Genomic DNA, 21418 nt, shown 5'->3' with positions numbered 1-21418 from the left:
GGCTCTTTTAAGAAGTTTATTTTGGGATTCTATTGCCACCTCAAACTAGTGCTGTGCTATGATAAAAGAGGCCATTTTTGTCACTCGCTGACCCCACATGGCTGAGAGGAGACCAGATAGAGGTCCACAAAATTATGAGGGGCACAGATAAGGTGGATAGACAGAGGCTTTTTCATGGTTGAAGTTTCAATTACAAAGGGGCATAGGTTCAAGGTGAGAGGGGGAAAGTTTAAGGGAGGTGTGCGAGACAAGTCTTTTACGCAGAGAGTGGCTGTATCCTGGAACACACTGCTAGAAGGGGTGGTGGAAGCGGGCACATCAGTGACATTTAAGATGCATCTGGATGGTTACATAAATAAGGAGCGAATTGAGGGATATGGACCAAAAAAGGAAAGTTTGTTTATTAGTTTAGTTCCAGCATGATGATCAGCACAGGCTTGGATGGCTGAAGGGCCTGCTCCTGTACGGTACTTCTCTTTTGTTCTTTGTTCTTTTGTACAAATTTCAAACATAAATCAAACTAAAGCAAGTGCAAAAACCAATGAATTAAGGATCCATTATCCTTTTGAGAAGGTACAATGGAGATACATGGAACAATGATTTTTACAGTGTGAATTCCCTCCAGTGACAGCTGGTTATACACAGTTCAGCTGAATCAGCCCTAGCAGCTCTCCATTCAAAGACATTCTCCCAAAGGCAGGACAGCAGCAAGCAGGAAATCATTATTTCCTCATCTCTTTTGAAAATTGTTTTACTTCAAAGTAACTGCCAAAACAAAAGTATACAAAATGAGAGGAACAAAGGAGCTTGCAAACTGTCGCTTGAAATAAAGTTAAAAATCACACATCAGGTTATATTCCAACTGGTTTATTTGAAAGCACTTGAAATAAACAATTCTTTGAAAGATAAGAGCACATAGAACTGTAGTGCCCTGTTATGACCCATCTGTTAAAGGAACTTTCTTTCTCTTTGTTTGAGAAAAGCTTGTTTTAACACTTTCAAGTTCACAACTAGCAGTTTTGTGGTTCATTTTTTTCTTTTTGCTCCTTTCAAGGTCAGCCTGTTTAGTTTGTTCCTGTCCTTTTGCCACGACTTTGCACACCTGCTCTGATTTCCCTTTTACATCGACATCAGACATTTGTTCAACTCCTTTCTGATCGCTGCCTTTGACTAAATTATCTTCACTTTCCATGATTACCTTTCTCTTTTTCTTCTTCTTCCTCTTTCTCTTCTTTCCTTTGTCTTCATCCTTGATGAGATTTTCAGACTGGTTTATCTCCAACTGTGTGCTGAAGAGGGAACTTTGTTGGAGTATATCACTACTCGTAACTGCTGCTTCCTTCAGCCGCTCCCATTCACTGTCTGAATCACTGTAATATTTGACACAAAATAGTTGAGGACTTGTGTGCATCAGTTAAAACAGAAGTGAAACAAACCCCATAAAACTGTGCAATCATTTTATGCATTTAGAACCATCCGAAAGTCTAATGATATGTACTCAGTCCAGTAAAGGATCTGATGGAGATTTGAACATCATCAGATGACCAAGATGTTTTCTTAACTTCTCTAGCAAAAACACTTTGTGCTTCTTATATGCTGATCTTGAGTTGTGTAATTCTACTCAAAGGATAATCAAATGAATTATAATTTTCAGCCAGATAATGAAAGTAGACACTCTTAACCCATGTAAACTGTTACTTCTCAGTCTTAAGCAGGGGTTCCACAGATATAGGGAAGATAGGGGCGGCACGGTGGCTCAGTGGTTAGCACTGCTGCCTCACAGCGCCAGGGTCCTGGGTTCAATTCCCACCTCGGACAACAGTCTGTGTGGAGTTTGCACATTCTCCTGTGTCTGCGTGGGTTTGGTCCGGTTTCCTCCCACAGTCCAAAGGTGTGCATTAGTCAGGAGTAAAATGTAGGGGAATGGGTCAGGGTGGGTTGCTCTCCGGAGGGTCGTTGTTGGGCCAAAGGGCCTGTTTCCACACTGTAGGGAATCTAATATAATCTAAAAAACTTTGAGGCGGCACACTGGCTACCTCACAGCACCAGGGTCCCAGGTTCGATTCCAGCCTCGGGCAACTATCTGCGTGGGTTTCCTCCAGGTACTCCGGTTTCCACAATCCAAAGATGTGCAGGTCAGGTGAATTGGCCATGCTAAATTGCCCATAGCATTAGGTGCATTAGTCAGAGGGAAATGGGTCTGGGTGGGTTATTCTTCGGAGGATCAGTGTGGACTGATTGGGCTGAAGGGCCTGTTTCCACACTGTAGGGAATCTAATCATACCTCGGAGTGGCAATAGATGCACTAGTCTCTGCACTGATGCTCCGACAATGATAAACGGCAATCACAAGCACTTCAAAAAATTGCCTCAATGAAACAGATGCCACATTTGCTTGAAAAATAACAATTCAAGCAAGTAAAAGCAACCTGATATGAATGATTAACTAATTACCTGACATTGAGCAATCTGAACTGATCAGAGAAGGCCCTGATAATAGATTCTTCTGTGCAAGTCCCAATATATAGTACTCACAAGCTTGCATCACAGACACCTGCCTGATGTTTCAATGTTGCTTTATGTTTTTATGTCGTTAAAATTCACACAACACTAGGTTATAGTCCAACAGGTTCATTTGGAAGCACTAGCTTTCAGAGTACCGCTCCTTCTTCAGATGGTTGTGGAGTAGGTTGTGTTGTCTAAAAGATGAAAGACTTAACGACAATCTAGGTTTGTTAAACATATCATTTTACTTGCATGACACTGTAATCTTTTGCTATAAATTCTATGTCTTATGGTCCTACTCTACAACCATCTGAAGAAGGAGCAGCGCTTCGAAAGCTAGTGCTTACAAATAAACCTGTTGGACTATAACCTGGTGTTGTGAGAATTTTAACTTTGTACATGCCAGTCCAACACTGGCTCCTCCACATCATTTTTATATCATGACTTAGCTCTGGCTGTCGAGCTTCTAATGGTGGAGGTCACTTATGGATTAATAAACCCATTTCAGCTGTCAGGGTATACTTGCCTGAGTCAGATGGTGACGAGATTCATGTACAATATGTTCCAGACACTTGTATGCATACTCCAGACTGACACTTCAGTATTTAGGAAACACTGTATGGTTTGAGCTTCTTCTTTCAGATTGGGATATTACACCAAGGCCCCATTTGCAGTCTCAAAGATCTCAAGAGCTGTGAGGGGGCTTCTAAGCCTTAGGCATAATTTATCACTCAAACAAACATGACTAAACAGATTACTCCAAGTCACTTATATCATTGCAGTGAGTGGGAATATAGGTATCTACATTGATCTTGCTGAGCACTTTCCTTACTAGTGACTACAGTTCAAAAGTGCTTCATTAGTTATGAAATACTTTGAGACATCCAGAGGTCAGAAAAGGTCAAATGTAAATTCAAATCCTCCCTGTCTGGGTGGGTTACCATACTGGTAGCCCTGGAAAAATAACAGCCCTTGCATCAGGTGTCAGCAGCAAATATTTAGGTTTGTCACTGGCACAAGTGCCCATTTAAAGTTCCTCAGACAGTCACCACTTTAAGGCTTCTCCACTGACAGCAATACTGCTCACTTATAGTGCTGCCACTTCAGCTTGGGTGGGTATTAGCAAGCCTCTTGGTTATATAAAAGCAAAAAAACTGTGGATGCTGGAAATCACAGCATCTATGGAGCAAGAAACAGAGTTAATGCTTCAGAACTGAAGAGGAGTCATATTGGACTCAAAATGTCAAATGTATTTCTCTCCTAATTGATGCTGCCGGACCTCAATGTGATATAATCAGTTCAATAATACAATTGCCCATCTCCCATTAATTAGATTTCAAGCATTTGCCATACAAATCAGTCAAATTCATACTAGGGTGTTGTCACATCAATTGACAATTGTCTTGGATCAGCACTTTACAGCTGTGCTGGAGGCCACAATGTCAATGACCTAAACATAGCACTAATTGCTATTACTGATTTTATATCGCGAAAACAGACACTGAACATTACTGCTACAGCAAAAACTGGTCAGATAATAAACAACATCAGCACATACTGCTACCTACCAGTCAAACACCCTCATTGCAATAAACATTCATCTCACAGCTATGAAGTCATTTTTTTAAAAATACACTTGAGGGTTAAAACTAATTTAAGCAAAAATGTTTATCAGGTTCAACTCACCAATTACTAAAGGATAGTGTTCTTCACTTAAATCAAACTACAAAGGCCTGGACAGATCTAAGCTCCATTATTCATCATTAGTTTCCCTGCTTTGAGTACTGGGGACTGGCTCGCCCTCTGAGCCAAAAGCTCTGGGTTCAAGACCCACTCCAGGACTCGACGACCAAGGAAGGCGCACTCACAACCCTGTCAAACAGTAACAAGTAACAAGTAACATCTCACAATGTCAGATGGTGAATGTGGAATACAATCCTGATCAGCTATGCGATGTGATTTCCAACCAACAGTTCGAAAAAAATTGGAACCTTTACTGTAACTATTCATGGCTATAGACTACATCTTGTATATAAAAATGCATGTTGTCTCTGCTCTGGCTAGAATGCACTGGGGTCTCAGCTCCTTGTCCTACCTTTGTGGAGATCATTCACTGTAGGTGGGAGGATGTTTCCTTGTCATATTACAACTTCTTTGTGAAGTTCTACAATACAACCTGGATTCTTGCTCCTGGGCCTACATCAAGAACATTTATGCATGTGGTAACAAGATGCAGATGTGCTCCTGCGCAATCTCACAGCGTACCCCTTATTTCAATAATACCCCTGAAGGGGACAGTTCCACATGAACAGGAAGAAAGAAAACTATAGGGTAATAGATTCTTCCTGTTTTATATAGGAACTCTTAGTTTACCTTAAGATAATTGAGTCAGCAATTTCTGGTCTTGTTTTGCTGGAGAGAAAAGGGGGATGAAACGTTGCAGCATGGAATTGTAATGTGGTTAATATTCCATGCCTAAGCAGACTTCACTGAAGAGCAAAGTAAGAACTCCAAAGAAAACTTCAGGTGAAAAAAGCCTGGGGCTAGTGATGGGGTAGATTGTGATTGCTGCCAATTTCCCAATCAACAACATATGAAAGCGATATGTCAGCGCTGATAATCCAATTCCCCAACAAATGTCCTGACCCTTTAGTAGTAAGGAGGCACATTTGGAAGATGTAACAGCTTCATAACTGCTTCTTCAAACTGTTTTGAAACATTTGCTTTTCAGACAGATGAAGAATGGTGTTTCTGAAAATCACTAGCTGCTAAATTCACCTGTTAAACTTCCTCACGTACTACATAACAAACCTCTGTGCACTCTAAGGAACATTTCCATGTGGCCAGGCAGCACAGTGGCTCAGTGATTAGCACTGCTGCTTCACAGTGTGAGGGACATGGGTTCAATTTTATCCTCGGGCAACCATCTGTGTGGAATTTGCACATTCTCCCCATGTCTGCATGGGTTTCTTCTGGTTGCTCTGGTTTCGTCCCACTGTCCAAAGATCTGCAGGTTAGGTGGTTTGGCCATGCTAAATTGCCTCATGGTGTCCAGGGATGTGCAGGTTAGGTGGATTAGCTAGGTTAGGTGGAAGTACAGGGCTGGGTATGGGTGGAATGTTCTTCAGAGGGTCGGTGAGACTCAATTGGCCAAACAGCCTGCGTCCATACTGTAGGGATTTTATGATTCTATGATCTTTAGATTGTGTAACAGAGAGTGTGGGAATAAGCAAGAATCCAGGGGAATAAGATAAGAGGAAAAGGATTCCCAAATCAGACTCTCTTTCCCTTTTTTTAGTTTATTCACCAACACTTTAGATATAGAACAAATCTGTGTGGACTGTATTATGAGTAAAAGCAGGTGATTTTCTGAACCAACAAAACTCAGAGGCCTTCTCGACATTGTTGCATAGCTCCCTCTAGCAGCTCTTTTCAAACTGCAGCTCTGCTGATTTATCAACACAGTCTTCATATTTGTCAGAAATTAAGCACAAGTTCTCAAATTTCCACTGCATCGAAGATACTTTATTATTCACATATTGCTCGAAGAACTGCCAAAAAATTAATAAGCTTCATTAGCTGATATGCTGACCATAAACTATCAAAGAATAAGGGATGGTGGGGCTGGGATTTGAGAGGTGGGCTCCTGCTGAATGCTGGCAACGGGATGGGAAACAAACCAGGTGCCTCAAATGTTGGACAGTCCCTTAAAACTTGGGATGAGTGGTTACCCTGACTTGGAAATCAAAAGCTGTTCAGTTGATTTCTTTAAAGCTAAATTCTATGGAGCAAATTTTTACCTCAGGCCTAGTTCAGGTCAGCACTGCAATTTGCTGACAAAGCAGCAACAGTTTGATGTTAGACTTCAGCTGACACAGTGTGAATGGCTATGGTGCTTTCAGGGCAGTCATCATGGAACACATAGGGCAGGAGATCAATCGGTGGACAAGAGCCCGACATGGGTGATTACAGTCATAACTTGAACAGTTCCACTTATGGAGCAAGTGGCCAACTATTCCAAGGTCTGTCCTCAAGTCGTTGAGAGTTTCCTAGATTTTCCTATGACTTCGCCAGCCAGGTCAGTAGCCAAATTGCAGTTGGTGATGCTGGTGATCAAAAAGGAGGTTTGCCATCAAGAGATAGACTTGATGGTCCTGAATGATTTCATTATTGATATTTTCTAAGCAACCCTGTTTAGGGGTGTTATAGCAAATCTCTGGAGCAAGTGGGACTCAAACTCAGGCCTTTTGGCCTGGAGGTAGGGACACTACCACTGCTCCACAAGAGTCTCACAATCTATCATACAGATCCTTTTTTAGTTGTCAAGCAGTGAAAGCCAAAGATTTTACAAATTAATTATAAATTATAGAGGCATTATGACTGAAAATTCTAGGGAACATAGCTTATATTTGGTAGTACACATGTGATGCTGTGGCTGATTACTAAGCAGAAAGGTCAACAGAGTTGCCAGATTCCCAGCTGAAGCTCACTGCCAAATCCTCATTGAAACTTAATATTTTTCGATTCCAAAAGCCAGAGATAACAAATGGTTAAAGAAGTGAACATCTAAAGGTGCTGAGCCACAATAGTAAAGCAAAACTATTCAAGATAGAAAACTCAGAGACATTAATTATGGCTACAGTAAAGACGTTAATTTGACTGAAAAACAGAAAAAGCTGGAACACCCATTTGGGGAGTCAACACTGGCAGAGAGGAAAATGTTACTATTTTGAACAATTGTCCTTGAGAAGTAAACAGTCAGGTGAACAAGCATTACAACAATGGATACATCTCAGAATAATGTACAAGCTGTACATTGTTTTGGATATATTTATACTCCTTCTGCCCACATAAATATTAGCAGGACTATAATTTTCAGTTTATTTTTGAGCTGATCTGCAGCAGTCACTTCTAGGACTGTTGGCTAGGCCATTCTATTCACTAAAAATGCAGGCCATTAGGGATATTGGAGATTTAGTTGGGTCACTAGTAGAATTTATTTATAGACTTAATTACAATATTTGATACATTTACAAACAAGATAAACAAGTTAGGAACTGTATAATGTATGCAAAGAATGACCTAAACAACATTTCATAAATATGGAGTATAAATTCTCTACTTTTTCTCATATACTATACTCTTGCCTTTTAACCGATGGTGATTGTAGCAGTTCATTGTTTAACCTTTGGGAACAAATGATAATCTTTCCAATATTTACATTAATTATTTCTCAGAAATGAGAGCGTCTGTGAACATTTCTGCTTTCAGGAAAGCTTTTTGAGTTGCACTTATTTTGAGGATCACAAGCATTTTCTCGGATGTCTCAGAATTTCTTCGATTCAAAATGTGCCTACTAAGAAACTGAGAAGTGTACAGAAATTGAACTATTAAATGATTTGCTACAGTATTATGAAGGAGAAAGTGAGGTCTGCAGATGCTGGAGATCAGAGTTCGAGAGTGTGGTGCTGGAAAAGCACAGCAGGTCAGGCAGCATCCGAGGAGCAGGAGAATCATCAGGATGATCCTGATGAAGGGCTCCAGACCGAAATGTCGATTCTCCTACTCCTCGGATGCTGCCTGACCTGCTGTGCTTTTCCAGCAACACACTCTCGACTACAGTATTATGAAGCCATTTTCAATTATGTTAAACAAGGTTAATATCCAGCAGAGGACTTGACACTCTGAGCAAGTGGTGGGCACAGTTACAATATTTAAAAGGCACTTAGACAAGTATATGAAACGGAAAGATTTGGAGGGGTATGGGTCAGGAGCAGGCAGGCAGGACTAGCTGAGCTTGGGATTATGTTTGGCTTGGACTGGTTAGACCGAAGAGTCTGTTTCTGTGCTGTATGACTCGATGATTCTTGATTTGGAAATGCTGGTGTTGGACTGGGGTGAACAAAGTACAAAATCACACAACACCAGGTTATAGTCCAACAGGTTTATGTGGAAGCACTAGCTTTCAGAGCGCTGTTCCTTCAGTAGGTGGTTATGGAATATATTCCATATCATAGAGTTAAAAATCTCTATGACTCTTATTGAGCTTGCATGTTTTGTGATTAATAAGGTGCTCTCAGCCATATTAACAAATCTACATCAGATTAACAGTCTTCAATAAATCAGAGAACGAAAAAATAAAAATTAGTTATTATGTTCTATTATGTTACCACTTGCCACTTCCCTCTGTGACCCATCCTCTGTTTAACAACCTGCTCTCTTGCACACGGCTTCCTTCTCTAAAATCTTTGATGTGAACAAAGGCTTGAGTAAAAGGCAGGGAGGGGAAGGAAGGAAACGAGGCAGCAAGAGAGAGTGAATGGCAGGCTCAGGGTGGGAAGTGAAGGGAAGAATGATGACAGAGAGTAAGAGGAGCGAACCAGAGTGTATGGTGAGAAGCTGTGGGCAGAAAGCCTGCGAGAGAAATGACCAGGATGGAGGTGGTGGTGGTGGTGGTGGGGCAGAGAGGCCAATACTGGGACAGCGTGAGCAGGCTGCAGGGAAGACAAGTACAAACATCAAGTCGTCAGAGGTACATAGTGAAGAAGCACTATTCTAGAGCATCTCACTGAGACCCAAATTTGTGTATGGTTCTAAATCTAACATGGGACCCAATTTAACAATTGAAAGTGCCAACCTATTTTGGGTTGCAATGAGAAAAAAAGTTGGAAATACCTGGTCTATAATTTAGTTTTCATGGAATCATAGAATTTCTACAGTGTGGAAGCAGACCATTCGGCCTATTGAGTCCCCCCCTTTCAAGAGCATCCCACCTGGACCTACCCTATCCCTGTACCATGGCTAACCCACCTAGCCTGCACATCCCTGGACACTATGGGCAATTTAGCATGGCCAATCCACCCTAAACTGCCTATCTTTGAACTGTGGGAGTTCTCTTTTTATGATTTTCACAAGAATCCAATATGGTCCAGAAATTTATGACCTAAGTAGCAGGTCTATTGAAGAATCAGACACTACCTTGAACTGGATGGACGTCTCTGTTTAACTGCAGGTGAGGATTCTACTTTTCCACAATCCCCTGGAACAGATGTGGAGAATAAACGAAACCCTGCAAAAGAAAAACAAATCTTAGGGTCGGGGCCCTTTAAATCTTAAAAAAATGCAATATAGATCTGAAAGATGAAGGGCTTCTGCAGTGGACTTGCACATTCTTGCACAATTTAATTTCCAGCCGATATAACTTAGTCAGCATGAATCAGCTAATTTAATTCAGAAGCTATGGGATGGATTGTAAGGGAAATGGCACCATGTCACACTATTGCAATAGCATTTACAACAAGCAGCTATTCTGTGCTAACTTTACCTGGCCTTGATGACAGTACCTTAACAAAAAATGAACTATTCTCCAATCTTTCACCAGAAGTATAGCATTCACAACTTCTAAAAGCAATAATGCAATGGTACACTATAAATTAATATATTTAGCCAAAAATAGTTTTCTTGAAGCTGCATTAAAATAACGTATTTTTGCAGCACCAGCAACAGGAGTAGGAATAAGCTAATCAACCCATATATTCCACAGACTCATGGCTGATCATCTACCTCATTTTCATAGTGTAAACAGGGAGATAATCAAATTACCTTCTTCATCACCATCCTCTACTTGTTGCTGTGAAGACTGCACAGAACTGTCAACAGTAATGATACTGAAAAGTAAAATATACTGTCATTAAGAATATGATTGAATTGTACTTCTATTTTCATATAGCTTCTATCTAGTTCAAAGCAACATCTGTTGCGGATTGACTATGGATCATGATTGTATATAGTATGTTAGTCATTTGAAGCTTTACTTGTTCTCATTCTGAAAAAAGATCACATTCTACACTTATACAGGTGTGAATTGACTGTTCATTGCTGAAAAGACAGACATGTTGCTGAAACTTTCACACTGCTACACTGCAGTCATGACACGAGAGGTTTTTTTTTACAAATAGAATGGTACCATCAATGATAAGGACCTTCTGCCTAAAACAGTTTTGAGTCATGCCCCGTGTGAATTTCTGTGCTGCTGCAATATCAGGTACATAGGCCAAATATCCCAACAATTCACTGATCAATCAAACAGCATGTTCCTCCATCTGTTCATAATAGGCAGAATCAGGTCACACTAACAGCTCATGCTTACAAACAAATTATCTACTGTTGGGTGTGAGTTTGTAATTGAGCAACACTTGCTGAACAACCCTGACAGAGTTACTAACCACACTGAAAACAAATTTAAGATAATCAATCACGCTCATAAGGTGGCTGATTTATATTTGATAGCAGCGGTAAATACTCACATGCAGGAACCAGTAATTTGCAAACAAAAAAAAAGTTCAAACCTTGTGTCTTTTTTGAATTATCTGAAAGCATGGGGACACAATAGTTTCCCCATGCTTTCTCCATGGCAAAACCTTGACCAGATTCGACTTGCCAATCAATCAGCACCTCCTTAATTGTAGCATATCTTGTGATTATTTAAAATTTAGCAGCCTTGCATATGTCCTGCTGAGTGTAAGACCAAAAGTTTCAACAATTTGTATCTCTTTTCAGAAGTTTAAGTTCTACACTACTATGTGATTGTCAATCGTGACTGTAATGTCTTACAGTATGCCACAAAGTTAATACCCATGTTATTTACCAAATAACACGTCATCTAGATTGATCAAGAAAAACACAAGCCCCAATTCTGACCCTGGGAAACCCCACTATATACCTTCTTTTGGTCTGAGAAACAACCTTTCACCACTTCTCTTTCTTTCCTGTAGCAATACATAGGCTGCCACTGCTTTTCTCACTACGTTAGTTTCAACTTTGTGAACAAGAGTATAATGCGGCACTTTTCACTTCGGTTTTGGAAGTTGTGCATGCCACATCAATTGCATGATTCAATCGAACATCCCTGTTACCTCATCAGAACTCCATCAAATTAATGAAATACCTTTTGCCCTGTGAATCAGCCACACTTGTCCAATTGAGTGTTAACTTTGTCCCAGATTATTATTTCTAAAAGCTTTCCTTTGATGGCGATTAAACTGACTGATTTTGGCTTGATCTTACATTTTTTTTTAAATCAATAAAGGTGTAACATTAGTAATTTACCAGTCCTCTGGCATCATCCCAGTATCAAAGAAGAATTAGAAGTTTATGGCCAGTTGGTGTTTTTGCAATTTCCATCTGACTTCCCTCAGAGGCTTCAGATACACCCCATCTGATTGTGGTGACTTCTCAGCTTTTACACCAGCCTTTCTAATTCCTTTTCTCTACCAATGTTTTGATCATCGTAGGAGGAACAAAATAAAACTGTTCTGCAGTGCGATCTCATTTTTAAAAATATTTATTCTTTTATGGGATGTGAGTGTTGCTATCAAGGACAGTATTTGTCACCCATTCTTAATTGCTTATGACTTGCCATTTCAGACAGCACTTAAGAGTCAAGGACACTGCTGTAGACTTGAATCACATGGACGTCTGATCAGATAATTTCAGATTCCATTCCCTCCACAGGACATTTTTACAATAATTAATGATAATTGTCATGGTCACCATTATTGATACTAACTTTCAATCCACTTTTTTAAAAAAATCGATCACATTTCATTTCTACATCATTTCTGCCATGGTGAGATTTGAATATGTACTCTCTGAGAATTAGTTTTTTTTGGAATATTACTTTATCACCACACCCCTATCTCCCCATATATTACACAAAGGAAACGGTAGGGGAATAAAACTCCATGATATAATGAAAGTGGCTCATGAATGGATGGTCTTCTTACACTTAATTTCACAGAGGTTTGTTTTTGTTTCTGATTGGTCTACATAAATTAATCAAATTGTTAGGACAAAAAGATTAGATACACATTTTGTAATTTTTAAAGAAAAATATGGCAGATCAAGTCATGCTGGTCTCTGAGCCCTGAAATCTGCTCTTGTCACTGTCCTGACCAAAGACAAATAATAGAATTACATACTCACTAAACTGTACCAGATGAAATGACAAATATTACTTATAAATACATTGAAAAGCATCTTAGATGTACTTTGCAAAACCAAGTTAAGATAAGTAAAATTCTTATGCACTTAAAAAACTAGTATGATTTACTTTCTCTTTTGGTCACTGATCCCTTGAGCTGTAGAACACCTGTTTTAATACAATGCACCAAAACATTCAGGAGTGCTTTACAGGGTCATAATGAGTAGAAAGTGAGGGTCACAACGAGAGAAACATTGTCATTTGACAAGGAGTCAATGTAGCGCAGAGGATAAATGAAGACCTCTGCTATGTACTCAAGTGGAGGCAGATGCCTTCAGAAAGTTAAAAGCTCACTAAATATGTAACAAGATCAAAGTGATAAATGTTCAATATTTTACAGCTACTGGAGTGCCTAATTTTCATCACTTTATGTTGAAATGAGCTTTGCAAATTCTACAGCATACTCAAAGTAACAGAAATCAGATGCTGCAAGAGAAAATATCACCTAGTTTTGATATTACCAATAAATTTGACACTTTTATACATTTACAAACTTAAAACATTAAAAGATAGTTTTTCAATTTTGACTGAACAACCATTTTTACCAAACAGAACTGTTAATTCTTAAGTTAGACTTAATTGATTATAACCGCCACTATTGCTCCACAGTAAGCAAAGAAATACTTAACTCCAGCAAACAGCAGCATTAAAAACAAAATCAGGTTGCCTGGGAATGTAATGTGACATGAGTACATGTTACATTCACAGCCAAGAACTATAAGAGCATTAACTCTTCCTACCTATCTAGCAAGGCACCCAGCCTTTTTGCAACATGACATCGAAATTCAGGTGTTGTTTGCAGCTCATTTCCATCATGCTGGTGATCATCTACTTTCTGCCTATAGGAGAGGGAAAAAAATCAGGAATAAAATAAATCACAAAAAATGTAAAGGACGTGTAAGGGAGCCATAATCGTGCATCCATGTTTCTCATTAAGGAACTCAATAGAAATTGCGAACTTTTACAAATATTTAGGACACTGCTTGCATTATCACATCAAAAGTAATATTTATATGTATTACTTAGGTTGCATTCCAATAGCATGAATTAATAATTAATTCATCCGGTTAATTTGTCAAGTTCCATTTTGTGATGCTCATTCATTATGAAATTCAGAATGTATTTTTAAACATGCAGCATGAAGTAAGCCTTGGGGAGGCAATGGCTCTGTGATATTATTGCTAGACTGTTAGTCCAGAAACTCAGCTAACATTCTAGGGTTCCGGGGTCCAATCTCACCATGGCAGATGGTGCCATTTGAATTCGATAAAACAAAATCTCTAATTAAGACCAGAAAATGACTGAAATCACTGTTGATTGTCCGAAAAACTCATCTGTTCACTAAAGTCCTCAGGGAAGGAAATCTGCTATCCTCACCTGGTCTGGCCGACATGTGTCTCCAGATGAACAGGAATCTGGTTGACTCTCACCTGCCCCCGAAATGCCCGCTCAGTTGTATCAATTGCTATGAAGTCTCAGATCAGACAGGCCAACTGGCATCAACCTAGGTTTCAGAAAAGACAATGCAGAAACAGCCCTGTCGACCCCATAAAATCCTCCTTACTAACATCTAGGGGCTAGTGCTTCTAGTTGTCTCATAAATGAGTCAAACAATAGTCTTTTCTTTACCAAACCTTACAGGTAGTGTCCCACCAGCATCACCATCCCTGGATATCTCCTGTCCACCAGCAGGACAAACCCAGCACAGGTGGCAGAACAGGGGTATACAATCGGTCAGGAGTTGCCATGGTCAACATTGACTCTAGACTGCACAGTGTCTCATGGATTCATGTTAAACATGGGCAAAGAAAACTCCTGTTGCTTACCACATCCTTCCTCGGATCATGAACCAGTTTTCCTCCATAATGAACAACACTTGGAGGAAACACTAAGTGGCAAGGGTGCAAAATGTACTGTGAATCAAGGTCCATCACCAGGAGTAGTTCAGTAGTAGTACTACCAATCAAGCTGGTTGTGTCCTAAAGGACGTAACAGCTAGACTGGATTTGTGCGAAGTATTAAGGGAACTAACAAGTGGGAAAAATTTGATCTCACCCTCACCAATCTGCTGGCTGCAGATGCATCTATCCATGTCAGTTTCCATAAGAGATACCACCACATGGTCCTTCTGTAGATGAAGTCCTGCCTTCACTTTGAGAATACCCACCATCATATCATGTGACACTATCGCAATGCTAAACGGATAGATTTCGAACAGATCTAGCAACTCAAGACTGGGCAAACATGAGGTGCTGTGGGCCAGCAAAAGTAGCAGAATTGTATTCCAGCACAATCTGCAACCCCATGGTGCAATATATCCCCCACTCATCCATGACAATCAAGCCAGGGGATCGACCCTGGTTCAATGGAAAGTGCAGAAGTGCACTATTTGCAACTACCTGACAATGTGGCAAATTGCCCACATATGCCCTGTATATAATAAGCAAGACAAATTCAACCCAGACAATTACCTTCCCATCGGTCTACTCTCGATCATCAGTGTAGTGATGGAAAGTGTCACAAACAGTGCTATCAAGCAGCACCTAAGCATCTGCGCAGTGACATGCAGTTTGGGCTCTGTCAAGGCCACTCAGCTCCTGACCTCATTATAGCCTTGCTTCAAAAATGGTCAAAAGTGCTGAACTCCAGAGGTCAGGCGAGAGCGACAGCCTTTGACATCAAGGCTGCATGCGACCACTAAGAAGCCTAACAAAACAGGTAGCAACTGGAATTGGGGGGGGGGGGGGTAAAATGTCTGTTGGTTGGAATCACACCTGGCACTAAGTTTAAAAAAACCCCAAAGAACTGCACATGCTGAAAATCAGAAACTAAAACAGAAATTGCTGAACAAGGGTCACGGAACTTTGCTTTCTCTCCAACAAATTCTGTTATTGCTTCTGGCGTACAGGATAATGGTCGTGGTTGTTGCAAGTCAGGTCTAGAACATTATCTCAGGTGTTCCATAGGAGAGTGTCCTCGGCCCAACCACCTTTAGCTGCTTCATCAATGACTTGCATTCTAACATAAGGTCAAAAGTGGGCATGTTATTCGTAACTCATCAGATACTGAAGCATGTCCAAGATACTGAAAAGTTTAACATGTTCTTTTTGGTGCTAACTGAACAATAAAACATGAACACAGTTGCTGCAGCATTTATACATTCCATACGGTCAAATACCCTCTAATAGTTGAAAAAAAAGTTGTGTGCAGATACCTCAGACTTGGTCGAATTGAAACCGAAATATGCTTGTCTTCATTGGTCTCAGCTAACAAAAGGGAAAAAAAAGAACACAGTTACCAAGGTTGTCAATGGGAAGCTACACCATAATATGCATTACATCTGTTGTAAACAAAGACATACTCCAATAAACAGATCCCCTTTAGAATTTTTGGAAAGAAGCAACGGAAACGAAAATAGGAAGCAAGTTTGCAAGAAATGTAGAATAATATTGACGAAAACAAACAGGCAATTTTTATAGAATGTTTGTGTGGTTTGATAATCTGGTACAAATAATTTTATTTTTGTTTTTAAACTTATGGATCATAGGTGTTGCTGGCTGGTCAATATTTATTGCCTGTCCCTAGTTGCTCTTGAGAAGGTAGTGGTGAGCTGCCTTCGTTTTTGCGCATTTCTATAACGTAATGAAATTTTAATGTTGATGAATGATTGTTGGAGGTGGTGGTGAGATGAAGCCTGAAAGGGCAGGAAGCATAGTGGAGGGTGGCTGAATTAGGTGGGATGCAAAATTTAAATTTCCTGGTGGTGGACTGAGATACAGACAGCAGCACGTCACACTTAACTAGCCTGTGGGAGGTTTAAACGTGTAGTAAATTTACAGACATTAGCTTAGAATGATTTTTTAATGACGTCCTGTTTTCAAGATAACATCAGTGCTCTTTGGCATCCCATTTTTTTTAAAACAGGTCGCATGCACTAAGCGACATCAGGTAGCTGTATCTGAGGTCATCAGTTTCTTTGATGAACTGTATACCACAACAGAGGGGAACCGCAGCAAGATAGCTTTCGTAGAGACTCTGGACCAGCAAAATGATGAAATGAGGTCTGCAAAACTGGCTTAATGCAACGGAGAAACAGAGAGGGATTCAAGGGAAGAAAGATAATGGGGTGATATGGGGGCATGCAACAGTAAAGTGGAAAGGATGAGATATCCCAGATGTGAAGACGACAGATACTTCAGGCAAGAAAATAAGGATAGGCCCACTGAAATGGGTAACAGTGGGCCTATCTCAGAGTGTCAGCTGGCAGGATCCTTGCAAGCTTTGAGTTCACCTATAGCATTTTAATTATCCCTGCTGAGAGTGAACTTGCACAACGTCATTTCCAATATATGGAAGAGAGGGTCAGCTGAGCCTGCAAGTTCAACTGTATGCTGCAGAGTGGGGAGTAAGATACATGAACATGCAATTTAAAAAAAAAGTGAAAAGGCACAACATTGTTACTTCCACAACAAGGAGATGTCTCTTACTCCACTGTAACCATCAATGTGGGCTAACAATCCGTTTGTAACTAAGCATCCTTTCTATCTCTGGAAACCTTATAGACAGCACCTAGAAATACAGTCACTGAGCTGTACAACATGGAAAGAGACCCTTCGGTCCAACTTGTCCATGCTGATCAGACATCCTATATAAATCTAGTTGCATTTGCCAGCATTTAGCCCATATCCCTCTAAATCTTTACTATTCATTTACCCATCCAAATGCCTTTTAAATGTTGTAATTGTACCAGCCTCTGGGAAGTAGCCTTTGTGTTATGACAGATGCCTGACATCAGTGTTCACCACCGCACTTGAGAAAGTAGTCAGACACACCCATCAATAAATTATTGACTGCTGCTGAGAAATGTGGCAGGAAGGTTCAGTTGAGTCACTGAAAGATTATGCACATGCCCAACTGGATGCAAACAAAACTCCTACCATGTAATTTCACTAATTTAAACCAGATCATTTGCCTGAAAATATCTAATGCTCAAATCCAGTGAATAAATTAAAATCAACAATTATTTCAAATGCAGATTTGTCTTGTCATTGCGCTTTGGACAGTAAAGTTAGAGCAAAATGGAGGATTCTGTGATGCTGTAGAGTCAGAGATGTACAGCATGGAAACAGATCCTTCGGTCCAACCTGTCCATGCCGACCAGATATCCCAACCCAATCTAGTCCCACCTGCCAGCACCCGGCCCACATCCCTCCAAACCTTTCCTATTCATATACCCATCCAAATGCCTCTTAAATGTTGCAATTGTACCAGCCTCCACCACTTCCTCTGGCAACTCACTCCATACTCGTACCACCCTCTGTGTGAAAACGTTGCCCCTTAGGTCTCTTTTATATCTTTCCATTCTCACCCTAAACCTATACCCTCTAGCTCTGGACCCCCTGACCCCAGGGAAAAGACTTTGTCTATTTACCCTATCCATGCCCCTCATAATTTTATAAACCTCTATAAGGTCACCCCTCAGCCTCCGACGCTCCAGGGAAACCAGCCCCAGCCTGTTCAGCCTCTCCCTGTAGCTCAAATCCTCCAACCCTGGCAACATCCTTATAAATCTTTTCTGAACCCTTTCAAGTTTCACAACATCTTTCCGATAGGAAGGAGACCAGAATTGCACGCAATATTCCAACAGTGGCCGAACCAATGTCCTGTACAGCTGCAACATGACCCCTTGGTTTGTTTCTTTAAAGAAAATGAGAGAGGAATTTCATTGAAACAAAAGTCAATGATACATAACTGCTGTTTCCAATAATTCAGGGTTGTCAAGTTTGGTTTCACGCATTCCTGGAGATGTGCTCATGTGACCACCTACCTTCAACTGTACTTCACTTAGACTCAGACTTAACACAGTGGACTTCATTTATTCTGCCAGATTGGTGATGTTATTACAGTATTTCTTGGGAAAGGGAAAGCTAAGAGATCTGAAAGAGGTATTCAAAATTATAAGGAATGTGGATGGAGCAAATATCATAAAGAGAAACGATACCCACTTGCGAAAAGATTGACAGCAAGAGATCACAGGTTTAAAGCAATTGGCAAAAGAAACAAAAGCAATAAGAAAAACTCTTTTGTGAAACAAGTGGTTAAGGTCTGAAATGCCTAAGTGTGTTGTGGAGGCAAGTTCAAAGCAGTCAAAGTCAGATTTGTACAGCATGGAAACAGATGCTTCAGTCCAACTCATTCATGCCGACCAGATATTCTAAACTGATCTATTCACATTTGCCAGCATTTGGCGCATATCCATCTAAACCCTTGCTGTTCATGTACACATTCAAGTGCCTTTTAAATGTTGCAATTGCACCTGCCTCCACCACCACTGGCAGCTTGTCCCTAACTCGCTCCACCCTCTGCATGAAAAAGTTGCCCTCAGGCTTTTTAAATCTTTCCCCTCACCTGCCCTGGGAAAAAGACCTTGGCTATTCACAGTATTCATGCTCATCATGATTTCATTAACCTCTATAAGGTCACCCCTTAGCCTCTAATACTCCAGGAAAAAAAGAAGACCCAATGTATTCAGCCTCTCCCTATAGCTCAACCCTTCCAATCTCAGCAAAGGGAGTTAGACATTTTTTTTGCCCAAAAAAGGACATGCAGAGTTACAGGGTGAATGCAGGAGAATTCCTGAAGAAGGGCTTATGCCCGAAACGTCGTTTCTCCTGTTCCTTGGATGCTGCCTGACCTGCTGCGCTTTTCCAGCAACACATTTTCAGCTCTGAATGCAGGAGAATGTCACCTAAGGAAATACTTGTTCAGACTGCTGGTGCTTGACATTATGTGCTAAATGGCCTTTGACTGTTTTGTAACAATTCTGCAATTGTGAACAGAACATCTTTTCTTTTTTTGATTAAGCTCTTTATAGCCTTCCAGGTCCAACATTGACTTCACCCAATTTCAAATAATAACTAGCAATTTTATTTTCTCAGACTGCAACTGTTGCAAATAACAATGACACAGTGCAGATAAGTCATTTGTTCTTTTACTTGTGTCCCATCATCTCCTTTTGCTTTGCACATTGCATTATCATTTAATTCCTCCTTCCCCCTCACCTTTCAACTTTGCTCTCCTCCCCGTTAGCTCTCTACTAGCTTAAAACTAATAAGTTTGTTTTTGCAGTGGTCCTGAATTGGATTGCCTTCCTTAGGCCATTTGTCACTAACATAATCCTTTGCAGAAATAAAATTTCTATGATGCAGAAGAACATAATTAACGTGAAATGTTAACTCTGTTCTTATCTTCTTGGATACTGTCAAAACTGCTGAGCATTTTTTTTCATTTCCAAGAGTGGAATTGAGTTGACTTCTCCCAGTGCAATGCATAAAACAGATTGAAACTAGAACCAATAGACGGGTAAAACAAAGAACTGAGATGCTAAACATCTGAAACAAAACCAGAACTTGCTGGAGAAACTGGCAGCATCTGTGGTGAGAATTTTGAGTTAAAGATTCAGTTAAAAACTAATTTTTGTCTCCACAGATGCTGCCACAACACCTGAGTCTCTCCAGAAATTTGTTTTGGTTTCAGCAAAGAATGAAACTTGGTAAATCTTACAAACAAAGCGCCCACTGCCTATTTTTTTGTGGGAACTGGTGTTGCCGACATTCCATGTAGCCTCTTTGAGGCGCGTCAGCTCCTCCACACTGTCAGAATCTGAATCAGACTCCACACTGGCCGCCGCCATCTTCAATCTCCCCACGCAATGTTCGCGGTTGTCCTCAGGACGCAGGCGCAGTGTGCCGCGCGGCCCCATGGGAGATGTAGTCAAAAGGCGTGGACGTGAATGACATGACGTCACGAGGGGAGACTACAACGTCCATGAAGCCTTTCGACAATCGCGGTTGGGTGTCGTGAACACCATGTCACATGATGGTATGCGTCAACCTTCCCATGCCAACGGAATCTGGCCTTGGCAACAGCATCCAGGGAAGCGGTTGGATACTGTACTTGGTGCAGCATCAGGAGTGGGCACATATCCTTCTGCAAGAACCCTTCCTCATACTGTCGTGGGTCTACTGAAGGTGAGACTTTAACTCTATGAATAATGTAGAATCGCTCATAAAATGTATTTAAATATTATACAAACATACTAAATCTTAAATAATTACTCTGATACGCCTTAAAATAAATACATGTGGAGAACCAGAAGACGTTATATGGGCTGTGGAGCCTTCATACATGAAAAAACATAAAAGCAGAATGTGCTGGAAATGCTTGGTAGCTCGGGCAACAACCGCTGAGCGAGAAACCGTCAACATTTTACACGAAAGAGATTAAAGATGCTACAGGTTTCGAGCAAAAACGGAGACAGGGAAAGTGCAGAGAATGTGGAATAGTCAAAGGCAGGATCGATGAAATGACGAAGGGGATGATGGTGTAAGGCAAAGGAGGAATAATAATGAGACAAGAAATAAAGTATGGACATAAAGTATGAAACATTACCTGCCCGGGGGGGGGGGGATATGATCAGAATTCATTCAAACAGACAAATTAGTTGAGGAAGTAAGGCTACTCAGTGAGATCATAGCAGATGTGTTTGTGTTTTCAATTCCAATATTGAAATTAATGTTGTGTGTGGGATTCTGGAATGGTAGCTACATCAAAAATTTCGTTGAGTCAAGCAGATTTCTTAACAAATATTTTGGACTTGGTGTAGTGCAGTGTAGATTCACTAGAATTATCCATATGCTTAAAGGGTTAATTTATTTGCCCAGCCTGCATTAACTTGATTTATGTTCCATTCACGTGGAAAGCTTGAGAGCCCATCTAATTGTGGTGTATAAAATGTTCGATATCTTTAAATTTCTATTCTGCACGAGTCCTCGTCTTTCATCTTTTACAAGTCTTCTGGTATATCGTTCTC

The 21418-nt window shown here is 40.5% G+C and overlaps 1 protein-coding gene across 1 annotated transcript; it reads right to left on the bottom strand.

Moving 5' to 3' along the window:
• Positions 1 to 851: 851 nt before the first annotated feature.
• cunh12orf43 (chromosome unknown C12orf43 homolog) lies at positions 852 to 20264 on the bottom strand. Its single transcript, XM_043715930.2, has 6 exons — positions 20110 to 20264; positions 15761 to 15812; positions 13287 to 13385; positions 10107 to 10171; positions 9483 to 9573; positions 852 to 1370 (listed from the first exon to the last, which is right to left on the bottom strand). Exons 1-6 carry the CDS (start codon positions 20237 to 20239, stop codon positions 935 to 937), a joined length of 873 nt encoding a protein of 290 aa, XP_043571865.2. The 5' UTR covers positions 20240 to 20264; the 3' UTR covers positions 852 to 934.
• Between the last annotated feature and the right edge of the window lie 1154 nt (positions 20265 to 21418).

The sequence above is a fragment of the Chiloscyllium plagiosum genome, unplaced genomic scaffold, assembly GCF_037043375.1.
Source record: "Chiloscyllium plagiosum isolate Xiang-an unplaced genomic scaffold, Cpla_swu_hap1 HiC_scaffold_24, whole genome shotgun sequence".
In the NCBI taxonomy this organism is placed as follows: domain Eukaryota; kingdom Metazoa; phylum Chordata; class Chondrichthyes; order Orectolobiformes; family Hemiscylliidae; genus Chiloscyllium; species Chiloscyllium plagiosum.
The sequence above is the reverse complement of the archived record's forward strand: the minus strand, read 5'-3'. Positions and strand labels throughout refer to the sequence as shown.